This window comes from Monodon monoceros, unplaced genomic scaffold (assembly GCF_005190385.1).
Source record: "Monodon monoceros isolate NGI ecotype Baffin Bay Population unplaced genomic scaffold, NGI_Narwhal_1 Super_Scaffold_12, whole genome shotgun sequence".
Taxonomy (NCBI): domain Eukaryota; kingdom Metazoa; phylum Chordata; class Mammalia; order Artiodactyla; family Monodontidae; genus Monodon; species Monodon monoceros.
In genome coordinates, this window is record NW_021703768.1 from 163,887,637 (window position 1) to 163,915,262 (window position 27,626).

The 27,626-nt window shown below is 46.2% G+C and overlaps 1 protein-coding gene across 8 annotated transcripts; it reads right to left on the reverse strand.

Moving 5' to 3' along the window:
- Nucleotides 1-962: 962 nt before the first annotated feature.
- On the reverse strand, nucleotides 963-26,970 carry ZNF333 (zinc finger protein 333). Of its 8 annotated transcripts, XM_029216351.1 has the most exons (12): nucleotides 26,764-26,970; nucleotides 23,929-23,972; nucleotides 22,750-22,873; nucleotides 22,230-22,325; nucleotides 18,809-18,891; nucleotides 15,623-15,739; nucleotides 14,320-14,407; nucleotides 7,249-7,337; nucleotides 6,525-6,651; nucleotides 6,013-6,108; nucleotides 5,436-5,512; nucleotides 963-4,933 (listed from the first exon to the last, which is right to left on the reverse strand). In XM_029216351.1, the coding sequence occupies exons 1-12, from the start codon at nucleotides 26,945-26,947 to the stop codon at nucleotides 3,836-3,838; spliced, it is 2,223 nt and encodes a 740-aa protein (XP_029072184.1). In that variant the 5' UTR covers nucleotides 26,948-26,970; the 3' UTR covers nucleotides 963-3,835. The 8 variants fall into 8 exon arrangements, with proteins under 8 accessions (XP_029072184.1, XP_029072178.1, XP_029072177.1 ...); XM_029216345.1 differs by lacking the exon at nucleotides 15,623-15,739; XM_029216344.1 differs by lacking the exon at nucleotides 15,623-15,739 and having other exon boundaries at nucleotides 7,249-7,334; nucleotides 22,230-22,328.
- Between the last annotated feature and the right edge of the window lie 656 nt (nucleotides 26,971-27,626).

Sequence of the window (27,626 nt, forward strand, 5' to 3'; positions counted from 1 at the left end):
AGCAACTGACAAAGGATTAATCTCCAAAATATACAAGCAGGTCATGCAGCTCAATATCAAAAAACCAAACAACCCAATCCAAAAAATGGGCAGAAGACCAAAATAGACATTTCTCCAAGAAGATATACAGATTGCCAATAAACACATGAAAGGATGCTCAACATCACTAATCATTAGAGAAATGCAAATCAAAACTGCAATGAGGTATCACCTCACGCCGGTCAGACTGGCCATTATCAAAAAATCTACAAACAAATGCTAGAGAGGGTGTGAAGAAAAGGGAACCCTCTGTTGGAGGCAATGTAAATTGATACAGCCACTATGAGAACAGTATGGAGGTTCCTTAAAAAACTATAAATAGAACTACTATACGACCCCGCAATTCCACTCCTGGGCATATATCCCAAGAAAACCATAATTCAAAAAGAGACATGTACCACAATGTTCATTGCAGTACTGTTTACAATAGCCAGGACATGGAAGCAACCTAAGTGTCAATCAACAGATGAATGGATAATGAAGATGTGGCACACATGTACGATGGAATTTTACTCAGCCGTAAAAAGAAATGAAATTGAGTTATTTTTAGTGAGGGGGATGGACTTAGAGTCTGTCATACAGAATGAAGTAAGTCAGAAAAAGCAAACAAATACTGTATGGTAACACATACATATGGAATCTAAAAAAAAAAAAAAAAAAAAGGTTCTGATGAACCTAGGAGCAGGACAGGAATAAACACACAGATGTAGAGAATGGACTTGTGGACACAGGGAGGGTGAAGCATAAGCTGGGACGAAGTGAGAGCATAGCATTGACATATATATACTACCAAATGTTAAATAGCTAGCTAGTGGGAAGCAGCTGCATAGCACAGGGAGATCAGCTCGGTGCTTTGTGACCACCTAGAGGGGTGGGATAGGGAGGCTGGGAGGGAGACGTAAGCGAGAGGGGATATGGGGATATATGTATACATATAGCTGATTCACTTTGTTATACAGTAGAATCTAACACAACATTGTAAAGCAATTATACTCCAATATAGATGTAAAAAAAATAAAATTTAATTTAAAAAAAAAGAATAAACTGCTGATAATGTGACAAAGATAAATTTCATGGGCACTATATTAAGTGAAAACACCAGACACCAGGCACCAGACACAAGAAATAGAACCACATACTGTGTGGTTCTATTTCTCTGAACAGGAAAAACAGATTTATGGTGATAGAAGTCAGAATACTGGTTATCTCTGATGATGGGACTTATTGACTGGGGTAGGGACCAAGGGAAACTTCCAGGGAGATAAAATATTTTATATTTGATGTGGGTGGTATAGACATATATAAAATTCATTAAGGTATACACTAAAACTCAAGAAATTTTACCTAATTTATGCCTCAATTAAAGAACTTTAAAACACAAAAATAGAATCATGTGAGTACAGGTTAAAATGGAGAATGGCCCCCTGGGGTGAAGCTCTGTAGAAAGAGCCAGACTCTGTCACTTACCACCTTACATACCTCTGTAAACTCACCTCAACTTTCCAGGCCTCAGTTTCCTCATCTGTGAATTGGGGATAATAACAAGTACCTTCCTGAAAGTCTGTGAGGACTAAATAACCTAAAAGATACGAAGTTTAGGGTAGTAGCTACTATCTAGTAATAATAAGCACTAAATAATTATTTGCTAATATGATGATGAATGGTTGAATATTCATTGCTAGGGAGAAAGATGGTCACTATAAGAATAAAAGGAACAATTATCTGGAAACATAAAATGTCAAAAATATTTTCATTTAATTCCATTTCTTCAAAATATATGAAACTTAAAATTGACAGGATTACAAGACTTATTCAGTAATCCATACTTATGGTGGGAGAGTATCATATACTGAGAGGCTTCTCAGTATATGATAGATCAGAAACTGCTAAGGACTGTATGTTTGTGCTCCCCAAAATTCACATGCTGAAGCCTCAGCCCCAAGAGGATGGTATTAAGAGGTGGGGCCCTTGGGAGGTAACTAGGTCATGGGGATGTAGCCTTCATGAATGGGATCAGTGCCCTTATTTATATAGAGACCCCAGAGAGCTCTCTTGCTCCCCTTCTGCCACATGAGGACACAGAGTATGGCCATCTATGAACCAGGAAGTGGGCCCTCACCAGACGTCAAATCTACCAGCCTTGATCTTGGACTTCCAGCCTCCAGGACTGTGAGAAATAAATTTCTGTTGTTTATTAGTTACCCAGTCAACAGTATTTTTGTTATAGCAGCCTGAGCTAAGACAGAGACCAATATTTTAAAATGTGTAAAAGACTTTTAAACACAAATAATATGCTCCATCTAGTGAATATATGTAGAATACATTGATTTCAACTACCCACGAAGCATTTATAAAAATTGACCGTATACTAAGTGCACCAGTTAGAGACTACATTCAGCCATAATAAACCCATCCCTGCCTTCCCCCAGCCTCCCCCCCAAAAAGACAATGTCATGTACCAGCAAGAGGTACATCTTATTCGTGTAACAGAATGTCCAGAAATAAACAATCCAGGGCTGGTACAGCCATACAAGGACACCAACTGGGGAACCAGGATGGTTGTGACTTCTGGCCACACTCTCTTTAGCCTGTGGCTTTCACTAGCCCAGGAGCCCTGGATGGCTCCTCTAGCCCTGGACACGGTGTCTGCTTGTACGGAAGAAGGAGAGGGATCTGGCTAAATGAAACCACTCCTTTGCAACATCTTTCCCAGGACTCACACCCAGCGATGTCTCATACTGGCCAGGACTGGAGGATGTGGTCTCGCCTGGCAGCAAGGACAGGAAGATGGAGGTGTTTTAATAGTGCACATTCCCTGATGGTGTTGTGGTTTGAATGATGCCCCCACAAAAGATATGTCCACCTGGAAACTATGGATGTGATCTGATTTGGAAAAGGGTCTTTGCAGATGTAATTAAAGATCTCGAGATGAGACCATCCTGGATATCTGGGTGGACCCTAAATCCAATGACAAGTGTCCTTATAAGAGACAGAAGAGGAGAAGACACAGACACACAGAGGAGAAGTCCATTTGAAAACGGAGGCAGAGATGGGAGAGATGCTGCCACAAGACAAGGAACACCTGGAGCCACCAAAAGTTGGAAGAGGCAAGGAAGGAACCTCCCCTAGAGCATTTAGAGGGAGTGTGGTCCTGCAGACACCTTGATTTCAACTTCTGCCCTCCAGAACTCTGAGAGAATAAAATTCTGTTGTTTTAAGCCACAAAAAAAAAAAAAAATAGTGCACAGACCCAATCTGAACAAAAAAAACCTAAGTGCTTTGGTAAGCAAGAAGGGGCAATTTTGGTAGGCAACTAACAGGACGCGCCACACTAGACCTAAAAGCAAATCTCCACAAATACTTAACATTCAACAACATAAAGACCACACACCCTGCTAAGAGTGTAATTAAATTAGAAACCAACAACAAAAAGGCAACTAAAAAGAAACACCCATATATATGCAGGAACTTTCCAGGACGACAGAAACAGTCTATATCCTGAATGGAGTATTGATTACATACAAGTATACATCTGTCAAACTCATCCAACTGTACACTTAAGATTTATGCATTTCACTACAATTATGCCTCTATAAAAATATACCCATGTACTTTTATTTAAAAACCTAATTCCATATAACTCGTGTGTCAAAGAATAAGTGGTAAAAGAAACTAAGACAATACGGAGAATTAAACCAAAATGAAAATATTATACATCAAAACATGGGATGTCGCTTAACGAGTACTATGAGAGATGATCACAGCCTTGGATGTTTATGTTTTCACAAATTGGAAGTTAATCAGCATGGGGCCCACCGTATGCAAGAGACACTGATAAAGGCAGGCCGCCAGTCCTGACGTTTTCTCTCCTGGCGTGAGTCCTTTTATGCACGGTAAGTGAAGAGCTGTGCCTGAAGGCTTTCTCACACTGATTACATTCGTAGGGTCTCCCTGCAGTGTGGGTTCTCACATGTACGATAAGGTGTGAAGACTGGCCGAAGGCTCGCCCACACTCCTGACACGCATAGGGCTTCTTGCCAGTGTGGGTCCTCAAGTGTTTCCTGAGGGATGAGGGCTCACTGAAGGCTCGCCCACACTCCTGACACGCGTAGGGCTTCTCTCCCGTGTGGGTCCGCATGTGACTCTTAAGGGTCGAGAGACGACTCAAGACCTGCCCACAGGTGGCGCACTCATAAAGCTTCTCCCCTGTGTGGATCCTCTTATGTACATTCAGGTGAGTGCTCGTCCGGAAGGGCTTCCCACACTGGTTACATTCGTATGGTTTCTCTCTGGTGTGGGTCCGCAGGTGTGTCTTCAGCGATGAGTGTTCCCTGAAGGCTTTCCCACACTGGCCACATTCAAAAGGCTTCTCTCCGGTGTGAGTTCTCACATGGCTCCTCAGAGAGGACGGCTGGTTGAAAGCTTTCCCACAGTCCTTACATTCGTAGGGCTTCTCGCCCGTGTGGTTTCTCTGGTGCAAGATCAGGTTAAAGTTCCTCGTGAAGGTTTTCCCACACTGACTGCACTCGAAGGGTTTCTCTCCAGTGTGAGTTCTCATGTGCCGCCGCAGATTTGAGGAATACTTGAAGGCCTGCCTGCACTCCTGACACTCGAAGCACTTCTCCACAGTGTGAGTCTTCTCGTGCCTGATGAGATCGGAGCTGTATCTGAACGATTTTTCACATTTGTTACATGCATAGGTTTTATCCCCGCTATGGATTTTCTCAGACACGATTAGGTGAGCGGTCTGGAAGAAGGGTTTTCCATTCTCTCGGTATTCACAGGGGTTCCCTCCTGCAGGAATTCTCTGGTACTGAAAAAGTGGTTTGATGCTGTTAATAGGTTTCCCTAGTACATTGCATTTATAGAGTTTTTCTCCAGTCTGAGGTTGCTCCTGTCAATTGAGGAAAATGGGAAGACCAGAGGCTTTATTGCATTCACAGATATTCTCCCCCAAGTGAACTGAGTGTAGGAAAGAGACATTCCTATAGCTGAAAATTTTACCATTTTGGTGTATTTATACCATTTCTACCCTGAGTTCCTTCAAGCAGATACTCTGCCACAAAGAGCTATCATTTTCATTACTTTCATGGGGCTTCTTAGATGTAGACTTTTTCTGTATTATGTAAGGCTATATTAAGTTTTAAATGCTCTACATCTGTGTCAGATTTACGAAAATGGTTAGCTTTGGGAACTCTGTAAAGCCACATCTTGATCTACGTTTAGAGTTTTCCCCCAATTCATGACATTCACAGACTCTCTCCCAAGAAACTGCTTTCTGCTTGGTGAGTACCACTTGCCTTGAATCTCTCTCTGGGTTTCTTGTGTTTTCCACCTACAGCAATCCCAGACATTTCCTACTGTAGAGGAACAAGAATAATCCCTTTATGCCTTACCCTTTTCATGCCAATGGATGGAATCTCTGCAAAAATATCTTGGTTAGGAATTGAGTCTTGGGGTTGAAGTTGAGGTTCTGGAATGAATTAAGGGGAGGAAATATTAAGCACACAGAGAAGGAAACTGTGGGATCAAGATGACAAAAAAAGCTAGGCATGTGCAGATTTTTTTTTGATACTGATCCTAAATATGGGAAGAATCTATGAATAAGAGGAATGTATCAGAGAGTAAAGGAAAATTTTAAGGTGTTTGGCTATGTGAGGAGTCACGTAATCATAGGAACAAGGAATGGAAATAGTAGATAATTTACTAAGAAGGGATTCTATGAAGATTGGGACTATGTTGAGAGAAAGTATTAGTAAGAACATACAGTGGGGAGGAACTGGATGAAATATACACATGGACGTGCTAAATGTGAAAAGGAGGTAGGATAAATATTTCTATGAAGCCAAAGTAAAGCATTAGGGATAAAAAGGGAAGGGAAAGAGGAAAGAAAGTGGAATTTACTGAGGGAGCTCAACCCAACAGCCTTCCCCATCAAGGGCACTAAGCACCCCTAATCTGTCTGGTGCTCACCTAAGTGGGTTCCTGGGAAGATCCCTCTCTCAGTGACACACAGCTCTTCTCTTTGCTCCAAATGGGAAAATGTACTGGCTTTGCAGAGTTGATCTCCTGCTCATGGGAAAAGATGCAGGGTATGAGCAACTGTGCCTGCCATGCAACAGGAGCCGATATTCTGAAGTCTTTAGGGTCACTGGAGATAGGAATAGCAAAATGGGCGCACCTATATTCTGATGACATGGCCAAGCTCTTTCACTAAGGAACCAAAGTACAAGCTCCCTCACTGGGTCCCGAAGGACAGTGGGACTCTCCAGTCCCCAAAACCCGGGGCCTGGCTCAGGGACAAACTTGAGAAGACCAGAAACAATGGACAGATCTTCATTTCCAAGAAGAAACCACTAGACGATAAGCACAATGAAGGCAGGACCTTCCTGTCTCTTCACCTCTCGATTTCCGAAACCAGCACAGTTCCGGGAAACCACAGTAGCTGCGCAAGTGTGTGGATGAAACAGCGAGGCCAGCCTTACCCACAGAGGCCAGGTTCCTATAGTTCTCCAGCATCACGTCTCTGTACAGGCTTCTCTGAGCAGAGTCTAGAAACAGCCATTCTTCTGGTGTGAACAGCACGGCCACATCCGCAAAGGTGACTGGTTCCTAAAACGCACACCCGTCCCTGCTCAGCCAGGGGCCACCCCAACCAATACTCAAGAGGACAGTGTGGGGCTTGCAGGCCTGGGAAAGGGACACTTACGTGTAGATGTTCAGACACAGTTCTGAGGTCTCTCTGCTCAGGCCTCAGAACTAGAACTCTTCTCCATCTACTCTTCCCTCCCTAAATGACAGCATCCCAAGGGGTGGCAGAAAAGGACCTAAACTTCATGACAGGACTTAGTTATTAACAACTAGCTGGGAAGTCCTTCCCCTCTAGCCCCAGGGTCCAGCAGACCTGATCGCGTTACAGGCAAGAGAAAAATGTTTGGTAAATGACAACTGTTTGCTCTTGGGAGACCATGATGACTATAAGACAAGGACAGCTCACGTCCTCGCCCTGCTTTCCCTCCTGACATTCAGCTGAACATGGCCCTTGATAACTGGGGGAAGGCCTGAATGAGGGAGTGGGGTCACTGCCCACCCACCACTAGAGGCTCAGTGCCTGGAAGCCTGGAGACCAGTCCTCTGGGGTCAAGAAACTCCCAGACAGGGGAAGGGGACAAGGAGGCAAAGCAAGAAGAACAAGTATTTGTTACTTACCTGCAGACAAGTGTTCAGTGTCCCAGGAGCCACGGCTTCTTCCTCTGTGCTCTCCTCCTGGAGCCAGGTGGGGTCCTGAGCAGGCACTGCTGGAGGAGAAGAGGGGAGCCGTTAGGGTCTGGGCCTGGCCCAGTGACCCCACTTGCAGGGCCAAGGGCTGCCCACCCTGTGAATGATCGCATGTGCACACACACATGCACACACTCCCAGGGACACACACATGTAATGTACACAGAGAGATGCATGCACATATGCTTGCACACACTCCCAGCTGCTTGGGTACACATGTACACTCACACACACCAGTACACATGCATGCATACACTCACACAAATGTTTACATACACACCACGCATACCCAGTATGCTCATACCCACACTGACAAGCACAAACACACAGAAATATACAGGCATACACACAGACACGCATGCACACACGCATGCACGCACACACACGTTTCCTCTGTTCCAAATCTCTGGAGCCACAGTCTCAATTCACCAACAGACTCTGAAGTTTCTGGGGCACCCCTTTCTCCCCCTTGATTCAGCCCTGGGTCAGCTGTCCTGCCTTAGCTGCTGGGCCCCTTCCTCTGCCCCAACTCTGCAGGGCCGATAGCACCCCAGGACTTACCACAAGTAGGGGACAGAGAAACTGCCACCTCCCTGTGAGTGTGCCTGAGAAGGAAGCATCCTTCCTTTCCTGCCTTTAAATCAATAACATCCCTCATATGCACCAGGCCTCCTCGCTCTGGCCTGTTACAGAGGAGCAAGTGATTCCCCAGCCAAGCCTTGTCTCCCTGCACCCTCACCTCCCCTCTCGATGGGACCTTTCCCCTTGGTAATTAAACCTGAATCACATCCAATCCCTGACCCCATGTCATTAGTTTCCCGGGGCTGGTGTAAAAACATACCACACCTGGGTGGCTTAAAGCAACAGAAATGTATTCTCTCAGAGTTCTGGAGGCCAGAAGCCCAAAATCAAGGTGTGGGCAGGGTCACACTCTCTCTGAGACTCTGGGTAGAGTCCTTCCTTGCCTCTTCTTGGCTTCTGGTGGTGAAGGTCAATCCTGGGCTTGTAACTGCGTGTCCCTCCAATCTCTGCCTCTGTCATCACATGGCTGTCCTCCCCCCTGTGTGTTCCTGTCTTCACATGGCATTTTCCCCTTCTTACGAGGGCACCATTCATATTAGATTAGGGCCCACCATCATGACCTCATCTTAACTTGATGGCATCTACAAAGACCCTATTCCCAAATAAGGTCACATTCACAGGTACTGAGGGTTAGGACTTCAATATAGCTTTTTTGGGGGTGGTCACAATTCAAGCTGTAATACTCCACACTTCCCTCTAGCTACTGTTCTATCTCTCTGTTCCCCATCGTGGGCAATCTCTGTATCCATTTTCTCACCTCCTACTCACTTCCCAACATCACCATTCCAAGGACCAGCACCTCACTAGGATCACCTGTGACCTCCATCCAGAGTGGGGATCTAGTTGACATGTTCAGTCATCCAATCCCTCCATCTTAAAACCCACCCCCCTGGGCTTCAGTGCCCACCCCCACCCCGCAGCCTCCCTCCCGGTTTCCTGTATAGGCTCCTCCTCCATCACTTGCTGGTGTCCCCAAGGTGCACACCTTCCTCTTCTCACCTTGTAGTCTCCGCCTCGGAAGGCACCGTCCCCGGCTCTGGGTGTCAATTCCCAACTACCTGACAAGGCCCAAATCTCCAGGCTGACTCTCACATCTGCACTCCAGACCCATATACACAACCATTGGCTCCGATATCTCCACTCATCTACCTGGGGGAATACGAATGAAACATCCAAAATGAGCTAGATGGGGGGAGCTGTTGCCCCAGGAGGTGGAGGACAGAGATTCAACCCACAGAGGATCATTTTCAGGCTTTGAACTTGCCCTGCTGGGTTTCAAACGTACGTGAGACCCGGGACCCTTGTTTCCTCTCCCTTTGGGAATGGGAATGTCTATCCAATGCCTGCCCCACCATTGTATTTTGGAAGCAGAGAACCTGTTTTCTGGTTCTACCAATTTACAAATGGAGAGGAATTATGCCCCCAGGATGGATCACACCCCCAGTCTCACCATACCTGATTTAGATTATTTAGATGACAAGATCTGGGATATTTTGAGTCAATATCTAGATGAGATTTTAGACAGAGTTGATGCTGGAATGGGTAAAAACTTTGGGGATGTTGGGATCATGTGACTGTATTTTGCATGGAAGGAGGATATGAATTTGGGGGGTCCAGAGAGCAGACTTTATGAGTTGAACTGTGTCCCCCCAAAAAATAACAAGTCCTAACCCCCAGTACCTCAGAATATGACCTTGCTTGGAAATAGGGTTTTTGCAGATGTTAAGATAAAGTTATGGTGGAGTAGAGGGCCCTTAATCCGATACAAATGGTGTCCTTATAAGAGGAGAAGAGATACCGAATGAGGGGAGAAAGCCACGTGGCAAGGCAGGCAGAGATGGGAGCGATGCATCCACAAGCCAAGGAATACCGAGGCTTACAGCAACCACCAGAAGCTAGGAAGAGGCAAGAAAGATTATTTCCCTACAGGTTTCACAGGAAGCATGGCCTTGCCGACACCTTGATTTCAGACTTCTGACCTCAGAACTGTGAGGTATAAATTTCTGTTCTTTCACCCACTCCATCCAAAAAAAAAAAAAAAAAAAGCACTTATCACCTTCTTCTCAAAGCCTGTCCTTCTTCCAATGTCCCTGATCTCAGATGAGCAATCCCTCCCCCTCTGACCCCAACAGTCAAAAAAAAAAAAAAATCAGTGATGACATTTCTACACCCACCTCCCCACCTCCACCCACCCCATTCCCCTTCCTCCCACCCTGTCCCTGCTATGGGGAACGCCTATATCATACCTTCTCATTTGGACCCACTTAAATGTCACTCCTTCGGAGAGTCTCTCCTCCCCAATACCCTTCTTTTCTCTAAAAAGACCCTCTCCTTTCTTCACAGCCCTTACCTATCTATAACCAGCTACTTTTTTTTTTTTTTTGCTTCCTTAGGTGATTATCTTCCGTCTCCCCCAATGGACTGGCAGCTTTGGAAGAAAAAGCCTGGGGTCCTTTTCCTTTTGCTACACCCTCACCCCCCAACTGTGCTTGGCATATAAAAATGCCCTGGGGAGGGGGAAGGGTAAGCTGTGACAAAGCAAGAGAGCGGCATGGACATATATACACTACCAAACGTAAGGTAGATAGCTAGTGGGAAGCAGCCGCATAGCACACGGAGATCAGATCGGTGCTTTGTGACCGCCTCGAGGGGTGGGATAGGGAGGGTGGGAGGGAGGGAGACGCAAGAGGGAAGAGATATGGGAACATATGTATATGTATAACTGATTCACTTTGTTATAAAGCAGAAACTAACACACCATTGTAAAGCAATTATACCGCAATCAAGATGTAAAAAAAAAAAAAAAAAAACGCCCTGGAATGTCTGGTAAACGAATGCACACATGACTCACCAAACTATCTCAACTCGACCTCCTGTGTACATCTTACATGGTTCCTAGCTTACCTGCTGTGCAGATAAGAGTTAACACAGCGGGCCTGACTGCTCTCCTCAGCAAGGCCTGCCAGCAAGGCTGACCCTTAGCTGGCCTCTGGGAACTTGCATTTCGAGAGGGCTCCCACCACCCTAACTGATAGGAGGGGCTCACTCACTGCTTAAACTGTTCGTACAAACAGTGCGGTTTATGCTGAATGCCTGTTCACCTTCTGGAAGTCTGGAATTTAGGTATGTGCTGGGCAGAGGGTGCCTACATGACCAGCCCCCAGGGAAAACCCTGGGCTCTGAGTCTCTAATGAACTTCCCTGGAGATAACACTGCACACGTGTTGTCACAGCTTGTTGCTGGGGGAATTAAGCGTGTCCCATGCGACTCCCTTGGGAGAGGACTCCAGAAACTTGTGCCTGAATTCCTCCAGACTTCACCAAATGAGCCTTTTCCCTTTGCTGATTTTGCTTTGCATCCCTTCAGTGGAATAAATCATAGCCATGAGTACAACTGTAAGCTAAGTCCTGAGTCCACCTAGCAAATCGTCAAACCTGGGAGTGGTCTTAGGGACCCCTGACACACCTACTCCACACTCACCCCCAAGTCTAGGCCACCACCATCCTTTTCCTAACTGCCTCCACCCACCACTCATATCCTCCCGAGGCCCATCCTCCTCCCAGGTGCTGAAAGACCAGGCTCTTCTTCCCCGGTGCCCAGTGGATTTTACAGATGCCATTCCTAGGCCTGAACTCCTCTCCCCAAACCTCCAAACAGACCAACATCTAAACGATACAGTAATTATTATGGTCTTAAGCCACCCCTGTCCCCAGAGGTCAGGTGGCAGTGTCTAGTATCTTAGCTCGGGCAGCTGTAACAAAATACCACAGACTGGGTGGCTTAAACAACAGAAATTTATTTTCTCACAGTTCTGGAGGCTAGAAGTCTGAGATCAGGGTGCCACCATGGTCCGGCTCTGGTGAGAATGCTCTTCCTGGCTAGCAGACATCTGCCTTCTCACTGTGTCCTCACATGGTGGAGAACTCTGCTTTTTCTCTTCCTGTTCTTATAAGGACACCAGTTCTATGGGATCAGGGCTCCACCCTTAAGACCTCATTTAACCCTAACAACCTCCTTCAGGGCCCTGTCTCCAATACAGCCACATGGGAGGTTACGGCATCAACATATGCATTAGAGGGGGACAATCCATAGCACCTGAAGATGTCTTTGGTCGTCATGACTAGGGTGTTATGGGCTGAATTGTGTCCCTCCAAAGATCCATATGTTGAAGTCCTAACCCCTAGAATCTCAGAATATAACTGTATTTGGACATAGGGTCTTTTCAGAGGTCATTAAATTAAAATGAGGTCAGTAGGATGGGTCCTAATCCAATGTAATTGGTGGAAATTTGGACACGGACACATACAGAGGGAAAATGCAGGAAGAAGACGGACATCAACAAGCCAAAGAACAGATCACGGCCCTCTTGATCTTGGACCTCTGTCCTCCAAAACTGTGAGAAAACAAAGTTCTGTTGTTTAAGCCACGCAGCCTGTGGTACTTTGTTATGGGAGCCCTAGCAAACTAATACAGGGGGAGGTGGTACTGCCAGCTAGTGAGTGGTGGCCAGGAATGCTGCTAAACATCCTACAACATGCAGGACGGCCCCCACCACAGAGATCCAGCCCCTGTATCAGGAGTGCTGCAGTTGAGAAACTTGGTCTAAACTTAAATTTCCCAGAGCTCCTCTCTGCCCCCCCAAGATAAAGCCCTCCTGTTATATGCTTCCATTGCATTCCAGTCTCCATTGAAAAATCTGACCACCAAGCCAGACTGTGAACTCCATGGGGGAGGGCCTCAGGGTTTGGTCTGCAATTGCTTCCCAGTGCCCATCTCACCACAGGATGACAGTGGTGAGTACTTCAAGAGTACCTTCCAGAGTACTTCAAAAGCACAGAGCACACCAAGTACTTCAACAGTACTTTATGGCACAGATGGCCAAAAAGCACATGAAAAGATGCTCAACATCACTAATTATTAGAGAAATGTAAATCAAAACTACAATGAGGTATCACTTCACACAGGTCAGAATGGCCATCATTAAAAAGTCTACAAACGATAAATGCTGGAAAGGGTGTGGAGAAAAGGGAACCCTCCTACACTGCTGGTGGGAATGTAAATTGGTACAGCCACTATGGAGAACAGTATGGAGGTTCCTTAAAAAGCTAAAAATAGAGCTACCATATGATCCTGCAATCCTGCTCCTGGGCATATACCCGAAGAAAACTATAATTTGAAAAGATACATGCACCCCAATGTTCACTGCAGCACTATTTACAATAGCCAGGACATGGAACCAACCTAAATGTCCATCAACAGAGGAATGGATAAAGAAGATGTGGTACATGTATACAATGGAATATTACTCGGCCATAAAAATGAATGAAATAATGCCGTTTGCAGCAACATGGATTGACCTAGGGATTGTCATACTCAGTGAAGTAAGTCAGACAGAGAAGGACAAATATCATTGATATCATTTATATGTGGAATCTAAAAAAACGGTACAAATGAAGTTATTGACAAAACAGAAATAGAGTCACAGATGTAGAAAACAATCTTATGATTACCAGGAGGGAAAGGGGGGAAGGGATAAATTGGGAGACTGGGATTGACATATACACACTACTATATATAAAACAGATAACTAATAAGGACCTACTGTATAGCACAGGGAACTCTATTCAATACTCTGTAATGACCTAAAAGGGAAAAGAATCTAAAAAAGAGTGGATATATGGATATATGTAACTGATTCACTTTTCTGTACAGCAGAAAGTAACACAACATTGTAAATCAACTATACTCTAATAAAAATTTTAAAAATAAATAAATAAATAAAACGAGTACATTATGGCAGAGCCTGGCCCAGAAGGCGTACCAAAAATCTATAGAACAACAACATATAACCCAAATCTAAGAATTACTTCCTGTCAGTGGCATAATACAGAGTCCAAATGCAAGACTGGATGATATGATTAATAAACAAAATTTATTATTCTTACAATAAGGTAAGATGGAAGGAAACAAACGCCTTGCAGTACAAGCTACAATGTTATTTGTCCTCCAGAATTAATTTTTCCCCCCATTTCTCAGGAGATGTGGCTTTTAGCCTCATTTTTTAAAAGCTCAGTTCAAACATGTGCCACTTCTAGTAAATTCAACTGTAACCTTCAGCATCGACATGCTTGCGCAGTGCAGAATTTAACCGTGCCCCAAGAGAGGTCTGGCCTTTGAGTGGGGACTGCTCTTCCATAACAGAAAGATCTGAGACTAAAAAAAACAAAAAAAGAATCCCAGCCCACAATCCCTAGAAAGTGCCTTTCCCCGTGCATATGTAAATAATGAGAGATTGCTTCATATATTCTCTCCCTATGGCAACGACTGCAGTCATAGGAAAAGGCGGCGGATGCAAGTTCCCAGACACAACACAGCACAGCGGGGCCCTCTGGCTGTCAATTTCACCCAGCTCTCACTCACCAGAACCCCCAGCCCCCAACAGGTTGAGGAGGCGCAGCGCAGGCTCTGGCGTGGCCACCTTCTGAATCTGCACAGCCACCTTCAGCCCCTGGACAGAGTGACAGGAACATATTAGTCACACAGTCGGTGGGATCCACTCACACCTGCTCACCCAGACTGAATTGGCATGACTGGCCCTGCTTTGGGGAAACACACTGAACATACAGGCACAGGCCCTGTTCCCTTGTCCAGGTTTACAATTCTTCAGTATAAAGTTAACCACTGTCGTGGAATTTCAACTCCAAGATGGGATGGAGAGAGGGGGCCTGGGTAAGGGAGGCCTCCTCTGAGCAGCCTCCGGTAGTGGGGGAAATGCTGGAGCAGAGAGGGGCAGTGGATGGCCAGCAGATTGAGGGGTAGAGGGAGGATGCAGAGGTGGACCCCTGCAAATGAGGGGACATTAGTAAACTATTCCGGAGGGGAAGCCCTGCTGTGGGAGAAAGAACCTGAACTCTCCTCTACCGCCAGCCACTCCCTTGGGAAGGGTATTTGAACTGACTTGCATTTCTAAGGGATGCCTCTGGCCTCGGTGTCCAGGGTGATGCCCAGTGGCAGCAGGAGCCTGTCAGGAGCAGTTCCCGGGGGTCCAGGAGAAATAATGGTGGCTCTGGGCAGGGTGGTGGCACCAGGAACAGAAGGAGCAGTCAGAGGTAGGTTTATATTTTGGAGGAAAAGTTTGTAGGACTTGGTGGTGGATGGGAAGTAAATGTGGCAGGTCCCTCAGGGCAGGTGATGGGCAGGGACAGGTGAGAGGAGGCCCCTCCTCCTCAGCGCGGGGCTCATAGCACACCTTAAAGTGTCCTTCTCTGTAACTCTGTCCACCTCAGTACCAAAACACAAGGCCCTGAGCCAAGAGCTTGGTTACCGGCCTGGACACTCTTCACACAGCCCTTGGACCCACTCATTCCTATAGGTTTCCTGGCCATGGACAGGGTGGGAATGAGGGTGGAAGGACTGGACAAAGAAAGGCTGGCCCAGAGAGGCAGGGCCTGAACCCTAGGTGCTAGCCCCTCCCCTAGGACTGCTCTGGGCCTGACATCACACTAGGGATATTTACATTCAACGCAGAAGCGCCACGGCATGTCCAGCAGTTCCTACCAGGAGGTAAGCCTGGGCCTCCAGCATGTTCCCAATTCCCCCAACAGTTGGCAGTTGGCCCTAGATTCATCCCTCCCTCCTGCCTCCCCGCCTAACAAAACTCCTGAACCCTAGGCTTTCCTGGCTGGGGCTGGGGCCCTCCCAGCAAACCACTTCCCAGGCTTGCTGTGTCCTCAGAAGACCAAGGTGACTCCTGGAGAGCTGACCGGTCCCCTGGAGTCAGAGGTGTCCCCCTCTCTCCCATCATGGGCTTGATCTGCATCCTCAGGTCCAGCCCCAGCCCCTGGGAAGAGGCATGCAGGGTGCTGAGCAGGACAGAGGCGGTATGGAGGCTGTTCTCACCCTCAGAGACCCTAAGTTTGGGGCTCGTGCCATCAGAATCTGGGGAACGTGGGCCTGGTAGTTTCAGACCTCGTGACTCCCCCCATTGCACTGTGGGCCCCTGCCACCAACGAGGACTGATCATGCCAGAGACTTGGAGACAGACCTGACCCCTTTCTGGTTCTGGAGAGGCCCTGTCTGGAGGTCAGGCCACAAGCCCTTGGAGGCGCTACAAGACGTTTTACTAGAAAGGTTTCTATAGAAAGGCTGGGAGCCCTTGGCTCTGAATATGAACTTCATTCTATGTTTTCTTAGATTCCATATTTGAGGATGCCCCTGGCATCCATCAATCACAGGGCCAAACTAATGGCCACAGCTGTTTACATCTCCCCCGTGATCCACAGCTCGTACTCCGAACCACCTCCTTTATCTAGTTCTCACACACCAAGCCAACATTCCCCCTGCCCTAGATCACCAAGGCCAGGTACCAGACAACTGGGGACAGCCCCTGTGCCTCAAGATCCCCCAGAATTATTACTCAAACTCACCAGTCCTAAGCTGTTTACCCTGCCCTGCCTTGCCTTTCCTACAGAAAACCAGTGAAGGCTCTGGCCTAGAGTCTCTCCTCACTCCTGTCAGCCTCCTGACTGATGCTGGTGCTTCCTCGTGTGGCCCTGTGTGGCGTGGCCAGCCCCCTCCTCTCAAGAAATGTAAGTCACTGTCACTGGCCTCTCCATGTCATCACTCAGTCACCTCCGTAAATTGAAATCCCAGGGGTACCATTTTGAGACAAATGTTTTCATCAGAATAATTCTGACACAGATCACTCTTCTTGAAGGTTTTTAGGAGTTCCGCCTATTTGCTCAACACGTACTTATTGAGCACTGCTAGTACAGGCACTGTGGATCCAGCAGAAAACAGAAGAGGTGAAACCAGAGCCTTGAGGAGCTGGGTGTTGTGCAGGAGAGGTGGCGTGGGTGGCTCTGGGACAGTAGGAAGGCTGAGCCTGGAGATGCCCATTCTTTGGGGCTACAGGGCCTTGGTCTGTCCCTGGCCACCAGCACTTATTCACACGTGACCTCAGAGCTGCCATAAGGGGCCCCAGTGATTGCGACAAGGCTCAGTGACACCCACATGGCCTAGAAGGGATAACCAAAGGTTCAGCCACATCGACCAAGTATCAGGATGTGCGATCCTCAAGCAGAAGACCCTGGTGGCTAAGACGGCGGTCTCTAGAGACAGGCCTGCATTTGACTCCCGACCTCACATATGCTGGACCACTTAGGGGCATATTCAGGGATGAACTGCTTGATTCCTCTACACAGAAGGAACTGTAGTGGGATTCTTCTATTTAGAAGGAAGTGGACCACTTATGCCCACTCAGAACATTCTGTGACTGCCTGTGTTTCCAGATGCAGCAGAAGCCCCTCCTCTCCCACACTCAGTACTCACTACTGAGCTGGCAGTGAAGTTCTGTGGAAAGTGCTGGAACCCCATACTGAGAGGAAAGAGCCCACAGAAACCACAGAGGACACCCGTCCCTCATGGCCTGTACTCCCTCCCTCACACGGTCCATCTGCTGATGGAGGCATGGTGCCGGTAGGGGCCTGGAGCCGTCTTTACCAGCACCCATCTGTTCACTCCTTCATTCAACAGGCATCAATCGAGAGCTCCATAATGGCGCACAGAACACTCTATAATGGGGTTACTGCAACAACAACATCAGATGAGGCCCCTGGGATCCAGCAGCTCCAGTAAGACATTTGCAGATCTTAAGGTCTCAAAAGCCAGCGCCCTTTCCCAAGCAGCTAGTGGAGGACATTCTCTTCCGAAACAAGAGTGTAAACCAAGGACAAGGAGGATCTGGGCACTAAGGAGAGGGCTCAGCTGCCTTGGGGTCTGATGCCAGCCATGCAGGGGCGAGAGTTTCAGCTGCCTGGCAGCCCACTCCTCACGAGGCTGTGCAGGGTTGAGGCTCCGTGTGCTCAGGGCACAGGAATGGAAAAGGGGTCTCTACTACCCCGGCCTCACCACCCCATGCACTGTGCCAGTGTCTCTGACACTCCGAGGCTGACACCATCCGTGATAGAGGTGGAGAGGCACATACTGAGGGAAGCTAGATACCTCATTGGCTCTGGGACAAAGAGGCCCAGCCTGGGGGTGAAGCTGGGCTCTGTCTGTCCCTCTATCCAAATCTTAGCCCTAACCCTAAGCTTCAAAACCCCAAGAATGGGAACTCAAACGTGGAGGCTCGGTAGTTTAGGAAGGCAGGAATTCAGGGTCAAAGGGGGGATGGCAGGACTCTGCATTTTCTCACACACCATACTGTGCAAGCTGGTTCTGAATGATTTTCCACTCTTTGACAAGGGCTTCCTTCCAGTGTGGGGTCTCAACTTGTCTCCCTAGGGCTGTGGGACCCCTGACAACTTTCCCACATTCTTTACAATCAGAGTGGCCCTCTCCTGCAGGTCCTCTTATTCAGATCCAAGTTATAATTCCTCCAGGAGCCTTTCTCACCACAGTTAAATCAGCAGGTGGCTTCTCTCCAGGAGGAGTTTGCTCCTGACAAGCAGTGGATGATGACAAAAAGGTCACCCAGGGATGCTCCTTGTCAGGGGCACGTTTTCAGCATTTTCAAAGGTGCGCCTTGTTCAGACAGGTCGAGTTCTTCCAGGGTGTTGCAGGTTCCACCACTAGGCTTTCTCACATCCTGAACTTACATGGGGCATCTCTAACAGACAGCGTGTTTCTGATCACTGTTGAAGAGTAAATCACACTGCATACAATCGATGTCTGACTCTCACTGATGGAAATGTTTACTCAGGGGAACTTTCTAAGAAGAAAGAAACTTAAGTGATAGGTGGGATTTGCCCAAATTCATGGGTCATGGATGCTCCCTCCAGACGCTTCATGTCCTTGAGGAAAAGCCCTGGCTCAAATACCTGCCCGGCCCTGGTGTGCGTGTCCAACTCACGTATTCCTCAACTTCTTCTATGAGAGGAAGTAAAGAATCATCACCTGTGAATCTTACCATTTGCAAATCATGGGATGAATGTTCCTCCAAAATATCCTGCAGAGGAGTAGACTCTTTGGGTTTAAGTTGAGATTCCCAGTCTAAAATGAATTGGAAAAAAAAAATTACCTTCTTTCAGAAAGAAGTAGTGGCATGATATTGACACATACAACATGTTTTTTTTTTTAATATTGACCCTAAACTTGGGTCAGTACTAAAATGGAAGAAGGTATCAGTGAGAAAGTGAGGCTCTAAGGGTAGGAATTGGGCAGTGATGGGAATGAGGTGGAAATGAGAGACTTTTTTCCCAGCAAAGGAATCCGTGGAGATTGAAAGTGACGTTATCAGACAGTGTTATCAGGCAAACAAGTAAGAAGCAATTAGACAAGGAACACACAAAGAAATGTTTGGTTTAAAGAGGAATTGGACAATAATTGTTTGTATGATATGGAGAAATTGGAACCCTCATGCACCGCTGGTGGGAAGGTAAAATAGTGTGACTATTCTAGAAAGCAGTTTGGCGGTTCTTCAAAAAGTTTGAAAAATGACCAAGCAATTCCACACCTAAGTATATACTCAAGAGAAATGAAAACATATCCACATAAATTTTTTTTTATTTTTTGAACTTTATTTTATTTTTTTATACAGCAGGTTCTTATTAGTCACCAATTTTATACACATCAGGGTATACATGTCAATCCCAATCGCCCAATTCAGCACACCACCACCACCACCCCACCATGGCTTTCCCCCCTTGGTGTCCATACGTTTGCTCTCTACAACTGTGTCTCAACTTCTGCCCTGCAAAGCGGTTCATCTGTACCATTTTTCGAGGTTCCACATACATGCGTTAATATACGATATTTGTTTTTCTCTTTCTCACTTACTTCACTCTGTATGACAGTCTCTAGATGCATCCACATCCCACATCTCAACAGATGACTCAATTTCGTTCCTTTTTATGGCTGAGTAGTATTCCATTGTATATATGTACTACATCTTCTTTATCCATTCATCTGTCAATAGACATTTAGGTTGCTACCATGACCTGGCTATTGTAAATAGTGCTGCCATGAACATTGGGGTGCATGTGTCTTTTTGAATTATGGTTTTCTCTGGGTATATGCCCAGTAGTGGGATTGCTGGATCATATGGTAATTCTATTTTTAGTTTTTTAAGGAACCTCCATACTGTTCTCCACAGTGGCTGTATCAATTTACATTCCCACCAACAGTGCCAGAGGGTTCCCTTTTCTCCACACCCTCTCCAGCATTTGCTGTTCGTAGATTTTCTGATGATATCCATTCTAACTGGTGTGAGGTGATACCTCATTGTAGTTTTGATTTTCATTTCTCTAATAATTAGTGATGTTGCGCAGTTTTCCATGTGCTTCTTGACCATCTGTATGTCTTCTTTGGAGAAATGTCTATTTAGGTCTTCTGCCCAGTTTTGGATTGGGTTTTTTGTTTCTTTAATATTGAGCTGCATAAGCTGTTTATATATTTTGGAGATTAATCCTTTGTCCGTTGATTTGTTTGCAAATATTTTCTCCCATTCTGAGGGTTGTCTTTTCGTCTTCTTTATGGTTTCCTTTCCTGTGCAAAAGCTTTGAAGTTTCATTAGGTCCCATTTGTTTATTTTTGTTTTTATTTCCATTACTCTAAGAGGTGGATCAAAAAAGATCTTGCTGTGATTTATGTCAAAGAGTGTTCTTCCTATGTTTTCCTCTAAGAGTTTTATAGTGTCTGGTCTTACATTTAGGTCTCGAATCCATTTTGAGTTTATTTTTGTGTATGGTGTTAGGGAGTGTTCTGATTTCATTCTTTTTCATGTAGCTGTCCAGTTTTCCCAGCACCACTTATTGAAGAGACTGTCTTTTCTCCATTGTATATCCTTGCCTCCTTTGTCATAGATTAGTTGACCATAGGTTTGTGGGTTGATCTCTGGGCTTTCTATCTTGTTCCATCGATCTATGTTTCTGTTTTATGCCAGTACCATATTGTCTTGATTACTACAGCTTTGTAGTATAGTCTGAAGTCAGGGAGTCTGATTCCTCCAGCTCCGTTTTTTTCCCTCAAGACTGCTTTGGCTATTCGGGGTCTTTTGTGTCTCCATACAAATTTTAAGATTTTTTGTTCTAGTTCCGTAAAAAATGTCATTGGTAATTTGATAGGGATTGCATTGAATCTGTAGATTGCTTTGGGTAGTAGAGTCATTTTCACAACATTGATTCTTCCAATCCAAGAACATGGTATATCTCTCCATCTGTTGGTATCATCTTTAATTTCTTTCATCAGTGTCTTTTAGTTTTCTACATACAGGTCTTTTGTCTCCGTAGGTAGGTTTATTCCTAGGTATTTTGTTCTTTTTGTTGCAATGGTAAATGGGAGTGTTTCCTTAATTTCTCTTTCAGATTTTTCATCATTAGTGTATAGGAATGCAAGAGATTTCTGTGCATTAATTTTGTATCCTGCAACTTTACCGAATTCATTGATCAGCTCTAGTAGTTTTCTGGTGGCATCTTTAGGATTCTTTATGTATAGTATCATGTCATCTGCAAACAGTGACAGTTTTACTTCTTCTTTTCCAATTTGTATTCCTTTTATTTCTTTTTCTTCTCTGATTGCCATGGCTAGGACTTCCAAAACCATGTTGAATAATAGTGGTAACAGTGGACATCCTTGTCTTGTTCCTGATCTTAGAGGAAATGTTTTCAGTTTTTCACCATTGAGAATGATGTTTGCTCCACATAAATTCTTATACATGAATGTTCAGAGTAGTACTACTCCCAATCACCGAAAAGTGAAAACCAGCCAGATGGCCATCATCTGATGAATGGATGAACAGAATGTGGTGCATCCACACAATGGAATATCACTCAGCCTTAAAAAGGAATGAAGCATTTCATGCTACTACATGGAAGAACCTCAAAAACATGATGCTGAGTGAAAGAAGACAGATACAGACGTATGATTCCATTTATATGAGATGTCCAGAACAGGCAAATCCACAGAGACAGAAAGTGAGTTAGTGGTTGCTGGGGGCTGCAGGAAGGGGGATGGGGGGGACTGCTAATAAGTACAGGGTTTCTTTTGGAGGTGATAGAAATGTTCTGGAAATAGATAGTGGTGATGGTTGCACAACTCTGTGAATATACTAAAAACCTCTGAATTGTACACTTTACAAGGGTGAATTTTACAGTATGTATCTCAAATTTTTTTTTAAAAAAGAGAAATTGGAACAGATCTTTTTCTGAAACCAACAAAAAGAGAATTAAAAAGTGAAAAAAGAAGAGCTAAAGGAACTCACCCCAAAAAACCTTATTTCCCCTCAGAATAAAGAACCTTAAAAATGCCCTCAGACTGACACTTCCCAGCAGCACCCACCCTCAAACCCCGGTCTGGATGGGTCACAATGTGCTACGCCCCCTGGTACTCACCCACACCCGTGGCACAGAGAATGCCTTGTTCTGCTGTCATCAGCTCTTCTCTTGGCCCCACCTGGGAGACCAGACAGGCTTTGCAGGATGGAGTCCCTGCTGGTGGAGAAAAACATATGTGCTGAGGGAAGGGAGGGCTTGCAGAGGAAAATAAATGCTTCCCCTGCCTGCCCGCCCTCCACCTGGACCTCAGCTCCTGACCCCGAGCAAGTACGTGGGGTACCTAAGTGATCACATCCAGTTTTTAATGAACTCAGTGAGGTTCTTTCACAAGGGCCCAAACTACAAACGCTCCCTCTCTGCCCCATGGAACTGAGGTTCTCTAAGTCCCAAAGCCCAAGGTCAAGGTCAGTGAGACCCACACAAGTGACTATGGAGAGAATTAAGTAAAAGCAATGCATGGAGCTGTTATCCTGTGGAAGCCCATGAACTGGAAACCCACACTACATCACTGTGGTCATGTGGCAGGCGCTTAAAAAGCATTTGCATACAGGAAGGACCGGAGTAGCACCAGCCTTACCCCGGGGGGCCAGGGTCCTGCAGTTGTCCAGCAGCACGTATCTGTACAGATTCCTCCGAGCGTCATCCAGCAACGCCCACTCCTGGATGAGCCCCACTGCCACATCCTCCAAGGTGACTGATTCCTAAGACAGCACACATATTCTGGCTCAGAAAGGACCACCCTCACCATTCTGCAGGATGAGGGGTTATCCCTGGGGAAGGTAGACCCAATGCAAGAACATTCAGAGAGTGTTCTCTCCAAAGCAGGGCTTAGCAAACCCGGCCTGCCTCCTGTTTGTCTGAATAAAGTTTTACTGGCAAACAGCCACACCCGTTTGTTTATCTCTATGGCAGCTTTTGTGCTACAAGGGCAGAATTGAGGAGTTGCTGGGACAGAGCTCATATGGCACACCCAGCAGAAAATATTGACTTTCTTTTAACATTTGGACAGATCCAAAAGTATAAACTTTGGCTCTCTGTCACTCCACTAACCAGTGATGGCGGAGCCTGTTCTTCTCAGCTTTATAGAGCTTTTCCTAAACTCCTTATTTAAGACATCAAAAGTCTGGGTTTGATCTTTTAATTTTCATGAAGTCCCTAGGACGCCACCCAAGACATAGATAAGCATTTAGTCATTTTTTATGCTTGTTAAAATAGGACTTCCATTGCATCTGAGAAACTTGATGGCCTTTTAATCTCAGAATTCTCTACAACAGCACTGACTGGTAAAGCTCAATGGGAATGTTCTATGTCTGCACTTTCCAAAAAGGCAGCCACTGGCACGTGTGGCTACTAAGCACTTGAGAAATGTACTTTGGGTGACAGTAACTGAGGTTTTAATTTTGTTGGATTTTAATTTTACTGTATAGAGCCATTTGTTTTTGGTAGGTCTCACGAGTGATGGCAGGGATGGCCCTGGAGCTCTGCTGCTGCCGGCTCTAAATGAGCCCCGCACTGCAGTCAGACTCTGGAATTAGGCACAGAACCCCAGGGTCTCTTTGGGAACCCTCCACCCAAACCAGTTCCCTCCGGAGGTCATGTACTGAAAGAGGTTGCCAGGTCCTGGGGACGGGGCTAAAGATGCTCCACACTTCCCTCTTCTTTCTTCCTCAGTTGGGAGGCAGGCAGAGAGGAGACAGGGCCCAGAGTACATAATTATTCCCCCCCCAACCATCCTAACCACCTCCTTCCCCCTCACCATGACACCAGCGCCAGGGTTTAAAGTTTCAGTAGGTGTCCTTCCTGCAATAAGAGAGACAGAGGTAAAAGAAGAAATGAGAGTGGAAGCAGAACACCAAGCAGGGGTTTGGCCCAGATAATTCCATTTCCGTGGACCAGCAAGGCGGCCAAGCGAAACATGCTTACCCGGAAATTATCTCAATAAGGAACATATTGGGCCCTGAGCCACCTTTCACACCACAGGCCCTGGCCGTTTCTACTGGCTCCAGTCACCTAATAAAAGGATCATTTCTCCTCTTATCCTCCCTCAAAACACCTCTAACATCCTCTACATTTCCTCCACTGCCCTTATCAAGTTGTGATTTTTTAATATGTATTTGTATAGGTAAGTTTGCCTCTCTCTCTCCAACCGCGATGTAAACTCTCGAGGTACAGACCTGTGTCCACTTTTTTCAGGACTCCAAATCCTGCTACCAGAACTGCACTTGATAAGTACTAAGTTGGCAAACTTTCTGTAAAAGGCCAGACAGTAAAAATCTTAAAATTTGTGGGCCACATGTATGGCAACTATTTAACTGTGGTTATAGCACAGAAACAGCCACAGGGAACACATAAACACGTGTTCCAATAAAACCTTATTAATAGAAACCAGCACCGGGGCAGATTTGCCCACAGGCCACAGTTTCCCAAGCCCTACTCTATATCATGTTGTAGAGAGAATACATCGAGCACCAAATTCTCTGTTCTACCTCTTATGCATCGCAAACATTCCAACGTTTTCAATTCCACGATCACCACCAAGCCCCAACTTTTCCAACTCCACAATCTTCTGAGTCCTGAACTATAACCCAAGCTGCTATATGTGTGGACTTTGCATTCATTCTTGTCCATCCTAAACACCATGCTCAACCCAGGAGTTGGTGGTTTGTTTAAATCACAAACAAAATCATATTACTCCCTACTTAAAACTCTGATTCAGTGGCTTCCCACTGGCCTTAGAACAAGGTCCAAAGTTTACCATGGCCTTCAGGGCCCTGCCCTCCTCTCCTCCCGGCTTTTCCATTCGGTACTTTGTCTTCTGTGTTTTAGATTTCCCTATCTTTTCTCAGCTCCTGGAATACACCAGGCTTTGTACTGCCTGACGGATTACGCATCCACCGTTCTTTCAAATCTCCTCCCCACTCCGACTCCACAGCCTGACCCCTGTCTAGCTACATAAAACTCATCTTTTAAGTTCAAACATTTGTCCCGTTTAAGATATTTTTGCTGATCTCCTCCTCAAGTTCCCCTGTTCTGTGTTTCTACATCACCCTTGTCATTATTAATTTAAAATCTGTCTTCCCAGCTAGAATATAACGTCCACAGGGGCAAGCATTAAATCTATTTCAGTCACATTGTTTCCCCTGTACAGGGCCCGGCTCATTGAGGGCACCCCCAATGAAAATGTGCCAAACAATCAACACTCCTCAAGAATAACTCAATATAGTTAGACTAAGAAGGCATGTGCCCACATGCACACTCACACACTCACACACACACACACACAAAGACAACACCACAAGTCAAAACTAAAAATGACTTAAAATGCCTGTTCATATAACAAAAATCACAACACTAGATTTCAGCTGTCTTTAAGAAACGTCAACTCTTTCTAAAAAGACAAGGTGGGGCATGAATCCTCTCTAAAAACAAACACCACACTCATCAAATTGAAATCTGATGCTTAATTTTCCTCCAGAATTAATTTTTTCTCCATTTCTCATTAGAAGTGAGTCTTAACCCTATGATTTAAAAAACACATCCCGGGCTGCCCTGGTGGCGTAGTGGTTGAGAGTCCGCCTGCCGATGCAAGCGACATGGGTTCGTGCCCCGTTCCGGGAAGATCCCATATGCCACGGAGCGGCTGGGCCCGTGAGCCATGGCTGCTGAGCCTGCGCGTCCGGAGCCTATGCTCCGCAACGGGAGAGGCCACAACAGTGAGAGGCCCGCGTACCGCAAAAAAAAAAAAAAAAAAAAGACATCCCATTTACTGCCAACTCAATTTCAATTCCCGGTACTAACAAAGCTCATGTTCTTTTTCCTGGAGTCCCATCTTTTGAAGCCTTATGGCGATTTACAGGCTGGAGCCAACTTGAAAAGAACTGAATAGTCTTACTTTTCTTTGATGTTAATAAGACTTGTGACATAAGTGAGAAATAGCTTTTATTAGAACATGCTCCCCTTACAGTTAAGAAAACTGATACAAAGTAAAAGTCAGAAGGGAGGGAGGGAGGGAGGGGAAAGGAAAAGGAAAAGAAAGCTAAGTTAACAGGTCCTAAGGTAAGCAAGTGCAAATTGTCAGTCACCCAACTAATTCATCCCTTGATAGAGGGTACATTCCATTTTTTAAATTCACATGCCAAGTCACTCAAACCAGTTTGCACATGTAGACTCAGACCTAAATTTCCATTTGCAGAGCTAGATAACCTGAAACGTAATATGAAATAAAACGTGATTTATTAATAAACAGTTATCCTACATATGGGAGATACGGTAGGCCTACAAATCGGGGAAGACGGGTGAGTACTGGGGCCGGCTGGTGTCACCACTTGTTAGCTGCGGGACCTGGGCTGTACTTCCTGACTTCTCCTTCAATAGGCGGATGGCAGTCCTGTTGGCCCGAACAAGGGGTACCTGAGAGCGACAGACCGAACAGGGGGAGCCCGGCTGCAGAGCCGAGCTGTGCGGGCTCCCATCCCGGCCCCGGGGTTACCGCGGGGAGGAAGCACCTCGGCCCGGGCAGCCGTCCTAGGCCCTCCGGCCTCTCCCCGCGCCCGCCGAGCCCTCCCCGCCCTCCCGAGGGGCCAGGCCGCACCTGCAGAACGGCCGGAGACACTCCCACCGCAGCGCGCCGTGCGGCCCCGTACAACAGCCACCATCCGCCGCCGCTGCGCACTTCTGCTTCCGGTGTCAGGGCCGCCGGGAGCGGAAGTGGCCGGGGCACCGGCCCTCAGGGCCAGAGGACTTCCGGGCAGTGGCGGAAAGGTTGACTCCTTCATCCAACCTTGGAGGAAAAATTCTAGTTTCCTTCCCCAGGGCTGCGGGCGAGGTTAAGCTCTGCGGTGGGGTCTGACCGGGCCTAAAGAGTGGGGTTGGAGCGGAGTGTATGCCGACTGGTCGGGGCTAAGGACAGAGCTGAAGCCCGATGGGCGGGGATTGGGGAAGGGCCAGGGCTTGGTGGGCGGGATAGAGGCGGGGCCTTGCTGGCTCGTTGGCACGCTCGATGTTCTACTTTCCTCTCCCCCTTCCTTCCCCCCCACCCTGCACCGCCCTGCCTTCTCCTTTGCCTTAACCCAATGCCCTGAAAAAACAGACTCATAAGTAAGATTGTTTTGTTCAGAATTTCTGATTTCTTCTAAAAATAAGATTATATATTCTACTTCTTCTACAATTTGCCTTTCTCACTAAAAATAAAATGTGAAACTCTATTCAAGACAATAGATAGATCTGACTGTTCTTTTTAAAATTATGTATTTGTTATGTCGTACAGATAATACATACATATAGGAAAAGTTCAAATGGGGGATCTCCCTCCACCCCTAAGTTTTCCTCCCCAGAAACAACCACTGTGACCAGTTCCCTGATATCGTTTATATTTCAAGTACTGCGTGTATTATTTTTCTCAATAAGTAACCTACAGAGTATCAGTTGATTGCTACATGCTAAGGTTACAAAGCC